Source organism: Oryzias latipes, chromosome 15, assembly GCF_053564925.1.
Source record: "Oryzias latipes strain Hd-rR chromosome 15, Olatipes_Hd-rR_3.1".
Lineage (NCBI taxonomy): Eukaryota > Metazoa > Chordata > Actinopteri > Beloniformes > Adrianichthyidae > Oryzias > Oryzias latipes.
This window is the reverse complement of record NC_136251.1, coordinates 10,645,102-10,664,556: the sequence shown is the minus strand read 5'-3', so window position 1 is coordinate 10,664,556 and position 19,455 is coordinate 10,645,102. Positions and strand designations below refer to the sequence as shown.

Below are 19,455 nucleotides of genomic sequence, written 5' to 3'. Positions count from 1 at the left end.
CCTGCCCCTTACTTAGGGATGGGTACCGAGCCCCGGTATTGAACGTGCCCCGGGGCAACATTCTTCAAGACCCCAGTATCTGATAGATCTGACCTCAACGGTTCTGCTATCGGTACTGGAGAAGTCGCTTTTTCTGTGTCCCACAAGATATAAACTAAAGATGCGATGGTGTGGGATTTTTGATCACCACGGTGATGAAGCAGCAGGAGTCGCAGTCAACCCCCTTAAGATTATGATAGTTTGTTCAGATTTTATATTGCAATTACTGCTACATTGAAGTTGGGGTGCTTCAGTCCATTTTTTTACTTAAGTAGCATCCTTTTTACTTGTTGAGGTAAACGTTAATAATCAGGACTCAAATATGTCTTTTTTTTTAATAGTAACACGCCATGAAAAAACACAAGTGTTATTCCTCTTTGACGTGATACATGATATCATAAAAGCCCAGCTTGAACAGACTGTTCCAAACTGTTCCACTTTGAAGTGTCAAGGTTTACACACATCACAAGTCCTTCAGTGGATTGTCATCCGTGGAACCACTGAACTTTGTTGAGGGTGATCGATGGGACTGACCAAAAAAGCAAAGAGATAAAAGAAAAATAATGACATGAAAGTTCAAGTTTCCGGCCTCAGAGTGTTGATGATGGAAAAGAAAATCATAACTCATCTTGACAGTGAATGAAATACAATGCAGTACAATTGGCACAAAAGCAGACTACATTGAGAACAGCTTCCTGGAGCTTCTTCTAGCAATACTTTTCCTATTATTCGTTATTTATTTGTGAAAGAAACAAGTTCTCCTCTGATCAAAACACATGACTTTTTTTGTAAAAGACAAAGACAAATGGTTTTCTGTTCCGTTCAAACGCTGCATGACAGTGTTAGCTCTAAGACTTCTAGATTGATTGTCATTAAAAAGGAGGGGATGCAGGACTTTTCCTAGAGGGGTCTTAGAGGCATCAAGCTGCAAAGATGCCTTTGTGCCACCCTCCCAACATTCCTGGAGGTATGAGAGCTCAATATTTCCTCGTGCAGCTTTAAATTGTCTAACATATTCAGTGTCTACTGAACTGTAATAAGTGAGGCGTCCTGCTTTTACAAAAGGACATTTAAAAGAAAGTTTCAGTAGGAAGAGGAAAATGCTGGTGCTGTATGCTGTCTGGCTTGTTGTGCTAATGTTATTCAGAACTCATTATCTGTTTCAGAGATGGTGAACTCTTGTGGAGAGATGAGTATGTCGTATTGAGACCGAGTGTTTCTTACAGAGAGCCATTTTTGAAGTCTTGATCATTTCTCTCGTGGGAAACCACACAAACACAAACACACACACATAGCTCCTCTCTAATTGTAACATCCAAGACTTTGCTTTGCTTTTATGTGGCTGTATCTGCACAGGCAGATTGCTTATTTTAGACCAGTCCAATTATGATTCGGAACTACTGGCAGGACTGCTCCTGACTCTGGTTTTGTCATACCACAGATGCTGTTAATTAGCCACAGAAAGTCACTTTTACAAACAGCCTTTATTTCACTACATACTTTTTTCAAAATGAGTCTGAAAAAAAAAAAACCTCAAAGATTTTTTAAAGTCGTTGAACAAAGTGATAATATTTCAGATACTGTGTATATTAGATATGTACCTATCAGGTTTTATTGTGGCCCCAATCCAACTCTGCGTCATTTGATTTTGCCGATGCAGAATCCCGATCTGATACTTTTTTTTAAATGATCAAATATAAAATAAACAGATTCAGATTGTCTCCTTTTTATTTTATTTATGTTAATGTTTATTTTACTTTCAAACTGTATCATTTGTCATTTTTTTTCCTGTTTTTTTACTTTTTGAAATAAACAATGAACAAATAAAAATAGATCCAAATCCCAAACTGGGTTAAAAAATTTCATATCAAGCCCCCACCTACTGTTTCCAAATTTGACGCAAAACAGGAAGTAGCAAGTGCAGCATTTTGTCTTAAATGAAAAACAAAATCATCTGTTCTTTTGGAGATTAAATATGCCCACATTAATTGATTAATTTAAATTGGTAGCTGGGTAGACCAATGAGTGCATCCGACACAGCAGAGAACTTTTGTTTTTCTTGCTCAGTGGTGGTTTTTTAGAACACCGTTAAGGTGGATGGATCAAACCCCGATCAATGTGCCCGGCCCACTTCAGGCTACAGTGAATCCAATGGATGACATCAGATTATCAGTCCAGTGTAGTTACATATGTCTTTGGTTGATAATAAGCCAACATTAATAATTGTAACAGTTAATTTATTAACAATCAGCTGTATGTTACCATCATTCCTCCCTTCCTGTGTAGAGTATAGTACGTCTATCACTTGCAGTCAGCCTTTCTTCCCCCTACAACCCTTATTTTTAGAAATGTATTACATGGACCTCTCCATGTTCATTCATCACAAGTTTCAATTTAACTCGACATCAAACCGCCTTGGAGAACCATTTATGAGGTCAGAGACCAGTCTGTGTCAAGCTTGTGTCGATTTGTTCGAAGGAAGACAGAGTACGAAACATGGATTTAAGATGACAAAAAGTTTATCGTAGAGCATTACAGAAATGAGCTATTTATGAAAAGTAAAAATGCCCGAAATGATCTTACTCAATCCCTAATACTTGTCTAAATGAATAATCATCGATCTAAGCCTACAAGAAATTATGCTTTGTGTCAAGATGTAGCGACTTTGAAAGCCGGAGCATTGTGTCATCCGCTGTTAACGCCACACCGCCTCATGATTACTATTGATCCCCTGTCTTGCTGGCTGCGTCCGTCTCTCATTGACTGATCTGAAGAAGCGCATCTCTCTTCTGGTAGCTGCTGAACGGCACTGCTATGAAATCGGGGTCACACACAAATCACTGCACAGCATACAGTGTGTCAGATGAGCACAGCAGTGCATGCAGGGAGGACATGCTGACATGTGGGGATGCACATTCGTAAATCTAAGTGGAAAATGACCAGCTCCTCCACGAAACCACATTTCCTTGGTTCAGGTCAGGCCATCACAACCCAGAGTCATCTTTGAACCATGACCAAGCAGTTATTAGTAGGAGTAAACATTTCTTTGGCAACCACTCTCGCCAATGAAGATAGAGCTTGTTTTAAGACCACACCCCTACCACTTGAAAGCGGGCTCGAGATAACCATTTCAATCAATTGCTTCAAACGTTTGATTCAAGAGTATCTACTTTTATTGAGGAATATATAGAACGCTATGGGATTTTGGCTTCTTGGAACCAGCAGGTACTTCCTGTTTCAAACCCGAAGGGGAAAAGTGTTGTATAAAAGATTCCAGCAGTGTAATGTTTCCAGAGCTTCTTGAGCTTCCCAAAACTCTTGAAGTCATGGTTTCTTTTATTTCTCAGAGTGCTGAAAAATAGTTTTGATTTGGGGTTACACTGAGCGAAAATTGTCTGTTTTTGGCATATTTTAATACTTTTCATACAGCTGTTGATTGAAAATCCAACATTTGGTAAAAGTTCCCTATTAATGTAGATATAATGTAATTTCCTGATATGATAATCAAAACTCAGCTGAGGTCTTTGTCTACTGAACTAAGATGTCTGTCCAATATAACCTTTCAGTATTTGTGCTGGTGTTTTCTTCTTCACAAACGCTAACAAAGCCAATATTAGCTTTTTGTATTATTTTCAACTTCAAATTTGAAACTAAATCTTGTTGTATTTTTCTATAAATGTTCGGTCCATGCAGCCTCCTGTCTCCATATCTTCTTTAGAATGTGTGTGTTTTTGGGTCCCCTACAAACTGTTACATAAGCCCTTTGTTGGCATTTCACTTTTCAAGCCAAGTCAAATATTTACAATATTGACCAATGATTTGTCTGTGACCCCTGAGTACACTTGAGCTGTAAATATTGCTGCTGTGTTTTTTTAACAATCGGTTTGTGTGTGCACGAGGTTGTGTGCCATGCTGGTTATGCAACAGGGTTTCTTGTAAAGACTGAGGTTAGATGCTTTAACACATGCAATAGAATTACAGCTCCGTGTGTTAAACCATCAACACACTTGCTCCTCGGCTTCTGCACAATGCTTTGACTCAGAAAAAAAAGAGAACAACCGGCATAGAACTCTGCAAGTCAACAGTGTATATGCATCAACTATGAAATGTACAGAGCTGTAGAGACAATGCTGCAGTTAAAACCAATGTGGTTGGAGTTTTTAAAACATTTTTTAAACAGTCCAGTGTTTAGATTCTCTTCAACTTTTTACACAATTTACGTAATTCCAGCTTATTCTGAAGCGGAGAAACGCATGCAGCCTTGCGCTGTCAAGTGGTCACTTTAAATGAAAAATCTATGTAAACACCTGCAACCCTGCGTTTTGTGTTTCTGCATTCAAAACCCTCTCGTTCTCGCATCGCAAGTTTTCAAGTCTGTTCACGGGCTCCACGTACAAACCTGGAGTTCACTAAAATTCCACCAGCGGGACTCTCCATTGATAACCAGTTGAAAAGTGATCATGAGGGAGAACCTAATAATTTTGCTTTTGTCTGCTCGGCCTGAATTCAATGAGACAGAGACTTTCATATGTTGGAGTAGGGCTGTAAAAGGAAAAGCTTGGATGGAGCAAGATTTGTGAGATTTGCACCGCTTTGAAAATTTGCACTAAGCCTCTTCCAGCTTTAGGTGGCAGAAATGTGCTAGTAAACAGTAGAAAAAGAGGAAGAAGAAGAAGCCCCTTTCTGTGTGAACACCACAGGCTTAATGGGCGTTCACCAAACCATGTATAGCGTGTTCTTGAAAACTTAACACATGCCTAGTGTATTGTAGCATAATGCAACACATTACAGTAGAGAAATGCTTATGCCATTTGCCTAAATCAGCATTTATCTCTGTATCAGAAACAGCTGATTCACATTTCGCGTAAACGATCAGTTACGCAATGTCAATCTTGGATTTAGAATCATATATGTTATATGTGTTGCTGGCGGCATCTCTGCTGTTAATGGGCGAAAAGAGAATAATAAAAAGAAGGATGCATGGTCCCATCTTTGGTTGCAGGTTTGGCTGGTTGACTGAGTTGAGCTGTAACTGCGCCTCACCAAAACAGTCTATGGTAACATGCTGACTCAGCGTGAAACATAGCTAATTGGTTGTCAGGTTTTACTTTTACTGTGCAAGTCACGAAGCCGGTTAACAACATGAATAAAAATTCTCTAAATATTGACTCAGACCTGTCTCATTAACATGATACTAAATCCAAGATTAACCATTCTCCATTTAGTTTGATAGTCTAAAACTGTGACCACAACCTCCATAAAAAAAGGAAACTGACAGTCCAGAGCTGCTCATAGTTGCATTAGTTTTGCACAAATGTCATGTAGAGTACTAATAAATATTAAGCTGAACTCCATTGAGGCTCACATATATATTTTTCCCTGTCACTAACTTGCATGGGCTGCACGGTGGCACAGTGGTTAGCGCTCTTGCCTCACAGCAAGAAGGCCCAGCTGGGGGACATGAAAAACACAACATCAATGGGGGACCTTTCTGTGTGGAGTTTGCATGTTCTCCCCGTGCATGCGTGGGTTCTCTCTGGGGTCTCCAGCTTCCTCCCACTGTCTAAAAACATGCTTCATAGGTTAATTGGCAACTCTAAATTGTCACTGGGTGTGAGTGTGAGAGTGAATGGGTGTGTGTTTGTGGACATTCTACCCTGCGACAGACTGGCGACCTGTCCAGGTTGTCCCCTGCCTTCGCCCACAAGTGGCCGGTATAGGCTCTGGCAGCCCCGTGACCCCGAAAGGGAATAAACGGTTAAGAAAATGAATGAAAAAAAAAATGAAAACTAACTTACATGGTACCTGGAAAGTCTAGTTTCTACTATTAGCACCAATCAATTACCAACAGAGCTTTAGAGATTCTGAAGCATTTCTTAGTTCATTTTTAACTAGAAAAACACTTTATTACATCAGAGTGGTTTATGAAGCTCCCTTAATGTAATCTGAGAAAATGATGAAATATGCATCAGAATCAAATGATGCATCGGAAATGAGTGAACCAGTGAGTTTGTGGCCCGCCAACTATAGCCCCTACATCAGCTTATTATTCCAACAACATATTTTTGTCCGCCCCGATTCCCAACATCTTGGATAATTAGAAATCCAATTTTAACCTTATTTTTCTTTATACAGTATATGTCCTCCATCATCAGAAAAATGCCCCATGAACCTGTTAGAAACACCAAAAACTCAATTTTCACTATAGTAAGCCTTTAAAATGAAAGAGAAAATAAAACATAGTTTCTGCAGAGCGGCAGTAGTTTGTGAGAAATTCGCCTCCAAGTTGTAGCTTAGATTGTTGGTGCAGAGTAACACCGCCCCCTTTTCCCCTCTCATTGCAGAGCGGATAAGGGAGCTTGTGGTCCGCCCAGTGTATTTTCTGTCACAAAATAAGCTCCTTTTTTCCTAAACAGCATTTTTTTATCTGTTCCTGATTCACAAACAAAAGAAATACTCAGAAATCAAATTAATTAAATACAATTTGAGCCTAAATTTATTTATATATGTGTCAGATTGAAGGGGGGGGGGGGGGGGGGGTGACGAAGTACCCAAAATGCAAAAACTGGAGGCACACGGTTCCAAGTCAAGGGGTTTATTTCCAAAACAGAAAGCGCTGCTAAGCAGGAGAACTTAACAACCCTAACCGTACAAACCAAGTAAACAGGACAAAGCCGGTCAGGGATATGATAGTATGAACCAGCACAGAGGCAAGCAGAGACAAGACTTAAATACAAACAGGACTGACAAGACACAGGTGAAAACGATCAGGGGGGTATTCCAGGAAGCATGTTTAAACTAGCCTGACTTTGAGCCTGAACTCTGGCTGAAGTCCGCCTGAACTTGCTTACTCTGGGTATGTCGGTTCCAAAACACCGGATATGAGTTGGCGTAATTACGCTCGACTTGGTAACCCTGGGTTAATGCTCGTGCACAGCAGGTACATAAAGACATTCTCAATAGATCGCCGATTTCTGGAGTCACCATGGAAACACGTGGTGAAAAAAAAAAAAAAACGCTGTACTTCAGTGAGACGGAGTCTGAGATTTTAATGACGGCGTATGAAGATTACACGTCCATAAAAAAAGTAACACGGCTGCATCATCAGTAAAAGAAAGAGTTTCTGCGTGTAGAAAAAGAGCAGACAAAGTAAACGCACGAGTTTCTGATCTTGTTTCCATTTTCCTTGTGACGCATATATATATATAACGTATCCAATTTTGCCAATTTAAATGAATTACTTCTATTGGGAACAAACAATTGAGTTAAATTTATTTAACCTAATTTCTTACGTCTATAAAACTCAATAATTGTTTATACAACTCAAATTTACATATTTATTTAACTAAATGTCACATTACTCGAATTCAATTAATCTTTTTTCCATCTTAATTAATTATATTTCTTGAACTGTCATATGTCTAAGTTTGAGCCGGCAGATATTCTCATTTTTATAACAATAAAAAAGACGGGGGGAAAAATGCACGGAGTGCAAAATCTCAAGTAGGAATTTACCGTTATTATCATTACATCAATCGCCCGTAGGGGTGGTATATAAACTCATCATCCTCTCCTTCACTCTCACTCATGGTGCAGAAACGTAAGCTCAGTAGGGCAAAATAACTCGGCAAAACATGGTAAAACACAGTAAAACAGCTAAACAACTAAACACATTTGGTCAAAAACCCACACTTAAACCCAAATTCGTCCAGACAGGCAAAGGGAATGATATCCCAGAATCCTTTGCGGTGCCGATCTAACAGCAGCACCAAAGTTACACCTACTTAATTGAATTAATTTGAATGAAAGTAAAATAACTGTCTGAAAACTACGTGTAATTTTTAAACTGACTTACAAAAAAAAGATTTATCTTAACTGAAACAAATAATTAAGTTGGATCAAAGTAAAAAAATATTTTTCCAACATCCATATATGGTCTTATCACCTTCTCATGGTGGAAAAAGTATTATCTGAGCTTCTTCATCCACTAAATCATCTTCAAATGGACACTCCATGCTGCCTCACCTCTCTGTAAACAAACTAAGCTTCAACTAAACCTGCTCCGGACCAGGTTATGTTCAGAGCATGAGTTGCCATGGCAACTTGACCTACCCTGAAACATACCTCCATTTCTGGAACCGAAAGCTGAGGTTATCAACTTCCTTAGCCTCAAACTTATCGTGAGAGCTAGCATAACCTGCTTTCTGGAATACCCCCCAGGAGATATTGGGACCAGGGAAGTGAAACTCAAAACCAATACATACAGGAAACCTTCAAAATAAAGCAGGAAGCATTTGTTTGAGAGAAACAAAACGGAAGCAAAAACGAAGACAAAGAAACCCAAACCATGACAATAGGTCCTCCTGAAAACCCAAAAAACACTATTTTTATCAAGGTGGATCTTTAAGACTGCAAAGTTTAAAACAATACAGTAAAGGTTATGCAAAATTATTGATCCCTTCACATTTTGGGGGTTTGAAAGACGGACCGGGCTCTAAAGAATCTGGTTGTAAAATAGTCAATAAGGGGCCAAAAGTGTGTTTTAAAAAAAAATACAAAATGTTCCATTTGACAAACGTCATTTTCAATAGATTCAATGTGTCACGTGCAATATGTTTAATGGCATCATCTTCTTCTATTTTCTTTATTTTGCAATCAATTTATGATTTCATATCTTAAATAGGTTTTATATGTATTTATACTTTTGTCTTTATTGTGTTTTTCCTTTTTTATTGCTTTAATTAAGCCAATAATTCAATGTTAGGCTTATTTTCATGAAATATGCCATGATAAAGATAAATAGCTTATTTGGCTATTAACAAATCCTTCAAGAAAACCAATAAAACAAAACATATCAGACACCAAAAAGTAGTTTAAGACATAAAGTTTGTATATAGTTTGTATTTATAGTTTTTTTTAGATGTAAAGACAAAAAAGCCCTTATAACACTAAGTTTCAGATATCTTTACATCCTTTCCATTTAAAGCTACAGTTGCACACAACCGATATCCTCTGTGTGGGGCAGGCATGATGTAAAGCACACCCAGGTGCACATTCCTGCACTTTCAGGTGCACGCCACTTTCCTGCACATGGCGACACACAGACACACACAGATGCAGCAGTAAGCACAACTGATAAATAAATAAAACGGCAAACAAACACATCCACACATGGGCTTGGTGTCCTACTTTCCATCTGTAGAGAAGCATCTCTCTCCGTCCCGCTCTCGCTCCTTCACTCACAGACTCAACGCGGGCGTGGGTGGACGGGGGTCTCTTTCTGTGGTCATGTGACACGCTGCCATTCACGCATGTGTGCAGAGAGGAGCAGATATTTGTGCTCTGAGTGCATGCCTGCTTCTGCATGAGGTAGCTGCCTGAAGATATTTTTTGTGTGTGCATACTCCACCGTCCTCCTCTGAGCTTTGGTTTCGGTGCTTGTGTCACCATCAGAGTGTGATCTTATTCAGGAATTACTGAGGGATGAAGTGAGCCCATCATGAAATAACAGCTCACATTGGTCATTTGTTCTGAGATACCTTCACACTGTCAGAAAAAGAGTGGGGGGGGGGGGGGGGGGCACAAATGTGCTTACTGTATGGAAGAATAAGAAAACTGACCCATTGCTGATCAAATGTGCAATCGTTTCTGCTAACTAAGCCTGACAGTCAGCAGTATTGTTTATGCATGAGTTTATTTTCATGTCTTCTTCTTTGTTTTAAGCTGCTTTGATCAAGGACCCTACTGTTAGAAGTTGACATCATAGCTGAGAGGTGCTTTTGTGGCAAACCCACAGAAAGTTGTTAGGCCGCCGCCCTCTGCTGCTCCCATTCAGCTCCTTTAAGCTTTCTCCTCCACCCCCAAAATGTGATTCACCCTCCCTGCTCTCCTCTAGGATGCTGCAGGAGGAGCATGACAGTCCAATTATGGCACTTAACGTAAAATATATTTTCAAGGTATACTTTGTCTTAGTGCAGTTTTAGAACAAACCATATTTTCCACACTATATGGCGCAGATAAAAACCTTAATTTGTTTTTCAAAAAAAGATAAGATACGCCTCATAATGTGGTGTGCCTTATATATGGATTAATTCAGGCTGTGCTTCATGATGTTATACGGTTTTGAGAAATAAGCAGCGCTCTGAGCATTAAGATACAGAAGATATGGATAAAAAGGTTAGCAATATTTAATCTCTTAACACCGGTGCTTTCACTTCTAACACCTAAATAACACACACTCTTCGACTTACATCACCTCTTTGACCATTAACAGCTGATTCTGACACTTTTCATATCAGCTTTGCACCAATATGCTACACATTACTAACTTAAAGTGTTGCATATTGGCGCAAAGCCGGTTTTCGCCACTTCAGAGTCTGCCGGAATTATGTTAATTATGTAAATGGTTGAAGAGTTAGGCCGAATCCAAATTCTTTCCTTACCCCTCAGGCTTGTCCCTACCCCTACATTTAGGGGAGGACTTCAGATTTAGCCTTATGGTAGTCACAAGAATGTCAACACTGGAGCTACAGCTCCGCTTTTAAAGGGTTAATGTGAACATAAGGGCTTAAGGTTGTGTTTCCTTTTACTTGATGTTCTTACATATCGCACATAGTACATGACTTCCACAGTCATACTGTAACAAAAACTTTTTTATGTACAAATTTTATGATCCCAACAAGCAGGTCTTGATTACCGGTATTTCGCTTTTTTTTTTTCATTTATACGTTTAAAAATGTGAAGAATAAACCAAAGAAGGAGTAAAGAAAATTAAGAAACAGTTTTTCACTGGAATCACGTTGTTGTGAAGAACATCTACCGTGGTTTTCAGTGACTCTGGAATCGTGTGATGTCCGAACTGAGCAGTAAGAAAGCGTGGACTTTCTTGTGCTAGAACATCCGGAGACATTCTGCAGTGTGGATCTGGCAGCCTGCCACCTTGTCAGTCTGGCTGCAGAAAATCACAGATTGGTGGATGCTTTTACCAAAGCTATAATGTCCCACATGAGCCAGTGTTTTGCCGCCTTTGTTGTGTCCGTTTGTGCATGCTTGCACATGTTTTCGCTCTCTCCCCGTTGGTGCTGGGGTGTTTGGCAGGATAAATATAGCTGCGTTGGTGTAAAGCTGTTTTCTCTTCAGCTTTTGTAGCTTTAATCAAAAGCAATCTGGAGGAGGGAAAAATGGAAGCAAAAGTAGGGGTGAGAGAAAGAGAAACTAGATTGGGAGACAAAGAGGAGAGAGGTGTGGTGGTGGTTGGGAGATGGGGGTGACTGATCATTGGGTATTTTATTTTAGTCCTCTTTAAAGAGTCGTTAGGGACTGTTCAGGAGGACAGAGACTTCTGGTAGCTGGAGAAGCAAGACCAGCTTTATCCCTATGTTCCTTCTTTTCCTTCTGCTCACAGGAGACCTTTTCAAAGTCATAAAATGAGGGTATATACCAGCCTTGATCAACTGGTGGGTTGCGCATGGGTGTGTTTCTAATGCGCATCAGATACTTTCTCGAGCATACAAGAGTGCACACTCTTTTAACTTCTATGTCCGTTTAGTGGCTCCAAATTTTCCATTAGACTTTTCAATTATTACTTTTCGGAACTGCAAGATAGGATTGACCTGATTATCCTAGTTATTAAGTAAAAGTATCATTAGTTGTCAGAAAATTGGGTTTGGGAAATTTGCTCGCTGCATATGACCCGTCACCCGGGGGGAGCAGAGAGTTGATGTCTCAGGAACTGCTTGGGGGGTTTACCCACCCAACACACCACCTTTATTCAGTGTCATGCAGGAAAGGCATTGGGTCCCATTTTTACAGACTTTGGTATGACCCATTCGCTGTATTTTAAAATTGGACCAAGTGAGGTAACCAAATAAACGGCCAGGTAGACTGACAGTGAAAGGGGAAATGTCCAAAGTTGTAACTCTGGTTACACTGACTGAATAAGTAAGGTTTATTAACCACTGTTGTGAATTTACTTTTTTTTTTTATTACAAATTTTTATTTAAGCGAAACAACAACAAAATAACAGCAAACAAATGAAAATACACTGGAAAAACAGATCTGACAAGCAAAGACATCAACCAAAACTAGCACAAGAGAAAAAAAAGGAGGGGTGGGGTAAAAGAGGAAAAGTGTGTGTATGTGTGCAATGAAAGGACAACGAGAGAGAATGACATCCTATTACTTATACAGAAGCTTGAACATGCATTCTGCTAACTATAACTATTTATTAAATGTATATATACACATGTATTATATAATGTTTAACTGTTTAACAGGAGTTTTCAGATATTTTTAAAGTTTTTTCCAAGAGATAATTGTTCACACGCTACAATATTGGTTCCAAAAAACATTTTGCTCATGCTTATGAGGCTTTACAGCAGTTATTAAGGTTTATTTCAGGCTAAAATTGTTAAGTAAACCCGTACAAACCTCTTGCATCCTCACTCCAAACAAATAAATAACCGTAAATGATTACTTCAGACATTGTTAAGGCTTTATATATATTTATGTTAACTAATATGCTGTTAAGGCATTCATAACGCTACGCAATTACACAGGGAATATGTCAAAATTCCTTCACTACTCACAGCATAGTGCACTATATAGTACGTTCGCCATTTTTTGGTCCTGTCCAAATTCCAAAATCGAGTGGCCTAGAAATTTCCCAGAAGTCCCTGAGAAAAACCAGTGTGCATTGATGTTTAGATAATACACAGTAACACAAAGTAATCCATAAAAATGTCTGTTAACACTTTATTTAATAGTTAAAAAATGCTTAAATATGCATTGGCTAACGCAGATAAAAGGGACCCTTACTGTAAAGTGTTACTGTATAGTATTTACTTTCGCTTCAATAAATGTTGAGTCCTGAAGTTACTCTCATGCTCTACAACAAAAGACAAAATATCAAACGGCAAATTCATACATTTTTAAATGATAGTTTGTAAACGGCTGGGATTTTCTGGGAATTACAGGACATGTGAGTTTGTGACGTTCCCATGAATTCAGACTCCCATGTCCATCTGGTGTGCATATGTGTGATGGCTCTCATGGAAAGTCATGGAAAGAGATATGAGTTTTAGGGCAAATTGAAAAGTCCTTTAAACGTAACAGTTGGCCGTGTGATCTTTATTCGGTGGCTGAAGGCAGCCCACAGAGTGAGCCAAGCAGCTTAAAAAGACTTGAAAAAGTGTGTTTCTGTCCGGCTCATCGGCAGCAGAGGAGCCCTTTAGTGCATTGTTCTATTCGTGACTGAAGCCTGGGTGCTCTGAGCGCCTGAGACGGTGTGCATTTGCTGAATTAAAGAAGTGTCGCTGGACTGCATTCTATTCCTCATTCCAAACTTTTCATGCCTATTTTAGGGCACTCTTTTTAAAAATATTTTTCAATAGGTCTTTTTTTGAACCACACATTTTTCCAGACTTTCAAGACTGATCATTCTTGTAAATCCTAACCATATGACATACTGTGTTTTCCGTGTTATAGGGCACACCATCCAAAAATTGTCTATTTCCTAAATTATGTCATAAATAAGGCACACTGAACTGTAAGGACACAAGGAAAGTCTGTCGGTCAAACCATTAAATTCTGTTCCTCTGTTATCAGACACGTTTGTGTGTTTTTTCCACATATCTGACGTATATGTCTCTAACTATGGAACTTGACGTATTAAGATGTTTTTGATTGACCTCCTAATGCAGCAAATTCAACAAATGACCATTTTCCGTTCTTTAACTCAAACTCAAACTTTATTTATTTATATAGCGCCTTTCATTTTGGTTAAAAACACAAAGCGCTTAACATAAAAACAGATAAAACAGTCATAAAAAATGAAAGTTGTTCAAAACAGAAAACAAAGGACAATCCCACAAAGAAGGTACCCCTCCCTCACCACCCCCCATCCCCACCCACCCAGTTACCCCAGTAGAACATTGAACAGAAACAAATAACTGCAGTTGAAGAAGGTCTGGCTTGGTACTGCTGTGAGGAAACGATATCATGGGGATCCATTCATTCCAAGGCCCAGCCCGACCACAGGGGCCATTACCGCAGCGCCCGCCCAACACAGGGCAGCCCAGGGCCCCATCCATGGCTATTAGACCACAGAGTGGGACCCCAGCCCGCCCAACCAGAACGGGCACCACAGCAACGGCATGCCCTACAGGTCAAGCTGGTGGTGCCCAAGAACGATGGATCCCCCAGAGGAAACACTGGAGTAAAAAACATCAGAATAAAAAATAAAAATGATCATAAAATAACAACAATAAAAATAGAAAAAGATAAAAAATAAAATAAGATATAAGAATGTTAGTAATTAAAAAATAAAAAACGTCAGTGATTAAAACATAACCTAAGTATCATTGGTAAAATAACAATAAAAAGATTTGCATATTAGAAACAAAGATAATAATAGTCCTTACAAGAAAATAAATAGATAAATAAATAAACAAATAAATATGTAAATAAATACCTCAATTAATAAATAGATGAATAATAAAAGACATAAGGAATGATCAAAGTCATATAAAAGCCAGACTAAAAAGGTGGGTCTTGAGCCTCTTCTTAAAAACCTCTACAGTCTCTGCGGCCCTGAGGTTCTCCGGCAGGCCGTTCCACAGGCGAGGACCATAATGGCAGAATGAAGCCTCACCATGTGTCTTGGTCCTTACCTTAGGGACAACTAAGAGGCCAGTGCCAGAGGACCTCAGGGTCCGCGAGGGTTCGTATTTTAAAATAATATCATTTAAATAAGAGGGCCCAAGACCATAAAAACATTTGTAAACCATTAAAAGAACTTTAAAATCAATCCTGAAACGCACAGGGAGCCAATGCAGCGATTTTAAAATAGGTGTAATGTGTTCCCGCCCTCTGGTCCTCGTCAGAACTCGTGCCGCTGAGTTCTGTAGAAGTTGTAGATTTGAGATCGACTTTTTGGGTAAACCAGAGAGCAGGGCATTACAGTAATCTAAACGACTAAAAATAAAAGCATGCATTAGCACCTCTGTGCTGGCAAGAGAGAGGAACGGGCGGACTCTGGCAATGTTTTTGAGATGGTAAAATCCTATTTTCACAACGTTTCTGATGTGAGGAGTAAAATTCAGCTCAGAGTCAAAAAGAACGCCCAGGTTTCTCACACACTGAGAAGACTTAAAATTCCTAAGTTTGGGTAAAATCATCTCTCTCTTGTCTTCAGGACCAATGATTAAAACTTCAGTCTTGTCCTGGTTGAGCTGCAAGAAGTTTTCTGCCATCCACAGCTTTATATCTAAAATGCAGTTTAAAAGAGTGTTGACAGGTTCAAGGTCATCAGGAGACATGGCGATGTAAAGCTGTGTATCATCAGCATAGCTGTGAAAGTCAACGCCGTGTCTCCTGATGACATCCCCAAGAGGCAACATATACAAGTTAAAAAGTATTGGACCCAAGATTGAACCCTGGGGAACCCCACAACCTATTTCATGGACTCCTGAGGAACGAGTATCCATACTAACAAAAAAGTGTCTATCTGTGAGATAGGAGTGAAACCAGTTAAGAGCAGTTCCTGAGAGGCCGACCCGACTCCTAAGTCTGTCAATTAAAATCTGGTGATCCACTGTATCAAAGGCGGCACTCAGATCCAGCAGCACCAGAACAGAAAGTTTCTGAGAGTCATAATTATGTCTGAGATCATTTAAAATTTTTAAAAGGGCCGTCTCAGTACTGTGATTTGTCCTAAAACCAGACTGACACTTTTCAAGAACATTATGTTCATTTAAAAAATCATGTAATTGAATAAAAACAAGTTTTTCAATAATTTTTCCTAAAAATGGTAAGTTGGATACAGGTCTGTAATTGTCCATGATCTTTGGGTCCAAGTTACTCTTCTTCAGAAGGGGCCTCACCACCGCCGTCTTACAGGCAGAGGGGAAGACCCCCGTCTGAAGAGAGCAGTTAGCTATGTTTAAAATCTCTGACTCAAAGAATTTATAAAATGCTTTAAAAAGAGAAGTGGGAATAGGGTCTAAAAGGCAGGTTGTAGTGTTTGCTTGGGAAAAAACTCGACCAAGCATCTCTGCATCAACCAGGACAAAACTCTCCAGTGTTTCCTCAGGTAAAGACAATGCCACTGACCTGCTAGGATTACTGTCATGTACCGGTTGAAGGCTTTAGAGTCTATCAAATGTCGTGGAACTCAAATAAATCTTTTGGAGGTTTGTTCAGGAAGATTTCATATTTACTCTAATGGGAAGTGACTTGAACGCTATGCTGACTGTCATTTCCGTTGAGTATTTACAGAAATCATAGAAAAACATTATTTGCATAGGATCTGGAGCTGAATCTGGATCTGAATATCTGGATAGGCAATAATAATTTATGAAATGATGCTATATCTTTTCACATAATTAATATGTACTTTATCTTTCTTTATTTGATTTATTGATATTTATGGGTTTTTTAATGACCTGGATCTGTGTTGGTAACATATTAACAACTAATGGATACTGGATTCTGATAATTTATGGAGACAAAAATAAAATTAAAGGTTGAGTAAAGCAAAACAGCGGTGGGATTATATAAATTTGCCTTCTCCCGCTCCCACTCCCACTCAAGCAATTTATTAAACTCCTTATGACAAACCTAATATTTAAGTCTCATATTCTTAATGTATAAGAGTTAGTGTGTCTATTAATGATTAAGAGTACCAACTGAATTATTTACAAGTGTATGTGTATGTATGTTTATTTTGCAATCAGTGTCATGACTAATTATTCTAACTTTGATATATCCGTGTATAGATATATATTTCTGTTGTTTGTATTCTTCAGTTTTATTTTTGGTTTGATTGCTTGAAATAAACCATCTACAAATCCAATTGAGCAATCACAATCCCCCAGGGCACAACTGTACTACAACTTAGAGGTCATTCATGAAAATATTAGATCTAATAGATACCTATATCAGATTCATATATAGATGCAAACTCTGTATAGGCATAGTTATTGGTTATTCTTTTTAATTATATTTCCATTCCTGTTTCGACCCCTCTGGTGCTGTATATATAATTGAAAATGGTAAGTTTTAATAGTTTTTAATAGAGAGGTGATCTAGTTAGCTCTGTTCCTCTGTGCAGAACCCCCTTCAAGTTCGTACCATCTGTTTATAGTTGGCAGGATGGTTTTTCTTTGGCCACAGTGCTGGTATTGGATGCAAAAGCTCTTTTTAAGCCCCTTTTCATGTTGATGCAGTCCAGCCCTGCAAAAGGGTTCAGCTTCCTCAACAAGAAGTTTCTACTTCGTTGTAATCCATCTGTCCAAACTCAGTTTGACTGTAGTTCAAAAGTAAACCGCTATACTCTGTTTAAATAAAGTTTGGTGGAAACAAGCAAAATAGAAGAACTAGCAACCCCAAAATATGTGTAGGTCAGTGCTTTTATATAGTTTAATAATTAATTATCAATGGAGGTTTAAGGTAAAATCTACAACTGCAACTTTAAAATAGTAGAATTAAAAAATCAGCAAACCTTGAACCTTACTGTCACACATATATGGTGTAAATATTGAATAATATTGAATAAATCAAACCAAATCAAGACTGAGATGACAAAAGTGCACCAAAATTCACGTACATTTTCAATAAAATAAAGTTAAAAAGGGGTTTTATTTATTTTTGTGGAAAACTTGATAGAAGCTGGAACCACAATGAATTATCCAAAAGGGGTCTTTTTTAGTCATCGTGTACATAAAAACTATGTCAACATTTTGGGAAAGAGCTTTAAAAGTGTTTTGTCTTGATAGAAATGGAAGTGATGAAAAAGCTTACAAAAAACAAAAAAATGGCGAAACTACAATGGTTTAACATCTCGCAATACTAGCAAAGTCCCCCTGCTTAAGAAGGCCCATGTAAAGGCCCGCCTGGAGCTTGCCAGTGAACACCTTCATGATTTAGAGAGTGACTGAGAGAAGGTGCTGTGGTCAGATGAGACTAAAAAGGAGCTATTTGGCATCAAAACAACCTGTTGTGTTCCTATGACCTCAAGGACACCATTCCCACTGTCAAGCCAGGAGGTAGAAATATTATGCTTTGGGGGTGTTTTTCTGCACAGTACTACTACAGTACGTCAAATCCTGAGTGAGTGCCTCCTTCCCTTCACCAGGAGGCTTAAAATGAGTTGTGGATGGATCCTAATGAACCAAAACATACAACCAAGGAATGGCCATAGATGAAACCTAACAAAGTCATGAGCCAGTCTCCGGACTCAATCCTATAGGAAACCTTTGGAGAGAGATGAAGTTCAGAGTTACTAAGTAACAGCCATCAAATATTAATGATTTAAAAGTCATTTGTAACGAGGAATGGACAAAAATTTCTCCTGATATGTGCAGAAATCTGCTAATCAATTACAAGAAACTTCTGTGCCACTAAGAAGTTGCCACAAAGTAGTAATACATTCTGGCAAGAAGGGGTTGAAATACTTGTTTGCCTTAATGAAATGCAAATAAATGTATACATTCTTTAAAGTTGATTTCTTGATTTTCTTTCTGATCTCTCACTGTTCCAATGAAACTACCATTAGGATGACAGACAGTCCAGTGGGCAAACCTAAAAATCAACAAAGGATCAAATATTTATTTCCTCCACTGTAAAAACTGGAGGATAGAAGAGATTCTTAAAGCAGAACAAAGGTCTGTGAGCTAAATCCCCATATTTTTGACCATTATACGAAAGAAATCATCATTCTTTAGAAATGTGATTTCCTGTATTTTTGTACATCCTGTCTCTCACAGTTCAAGTGCATTTATGATGAACATTTAACTTTTTTTCATTTTAGATTGAGTCTATCTTTACAATCCCTGTGCACAGCGCTGCATGCTGGCCAATGTACAGTGTGTCCTGTGTGACCACACATTGACTAGAATGGGTCTTGTTAACAGCAGCACATGCACCGCTAAACAACAACACTACTTTCAGGTTCCTTCTGGTATAAAGATTAGATTAAAAATAAAAGAAAAAATTAAGCAAATATTTTGAATGAATGATCTTTCTACACTTTTTAAATGAAATATAAAACAGACTGGCTTTTGGGAAGACACCTTTGCACATTGGTGTACATATTCTAATCCCAACCCACTTACCTTCTGTCACAGGTTATCTGGGTGTGCAATAACTGCCGGAAGCAGCAGGAGATCCTAACCAAGCCAGGAGACTGGTTCAGCAGTTTGCCGGGAAAGCCTGCTGGCCTCGGCTCAGCTGTCAGTGAACCGTCTGTGTGCCAAACGCCCGGAGACAAGCTCCGATCTCGTTCCCAAGCACCTTCAGGTTCCACCTCTGCAGTCCAAGACCCCAGCAGACTGAGCGCAGCTGGGCCTGATGTTCGGTCTCTTAGCGAGCCTCCACGAGAAAAGTAAGACAAAGTGAAAACCACTTTCTCAATTTTGA

The 19,455-nt window shown here is 38.9% G+C and overlaps 1 protein-coding gene across 7 annotated transcripts in view; it reads left to right on the top strand.

Annotated features, from left to right (window-relative positions):
- Positions 1 to 19,455, top strand: part of rims1a (regulating synaptic membrane exocytosis 1a) — a 130,747-nt gene that overhangs the window by 44,942 nt on the left and 66,350 nt on the right. For all 7 annotated transcript variants that reach the window (XM_078931701.1, XM_023963227.2, XM_078931700.1 and 4 more), the window contains exon 5: positions 19,164 to 19,420. In XM_078931701.1, the coding sequence (XP_078787827.1) occupies positions 19,164 to 19,420 (257 nt within the window). The remainder of the gene's footprint in view (positions 1 to 19,163; positions 19,421 to 19,455) is intronic.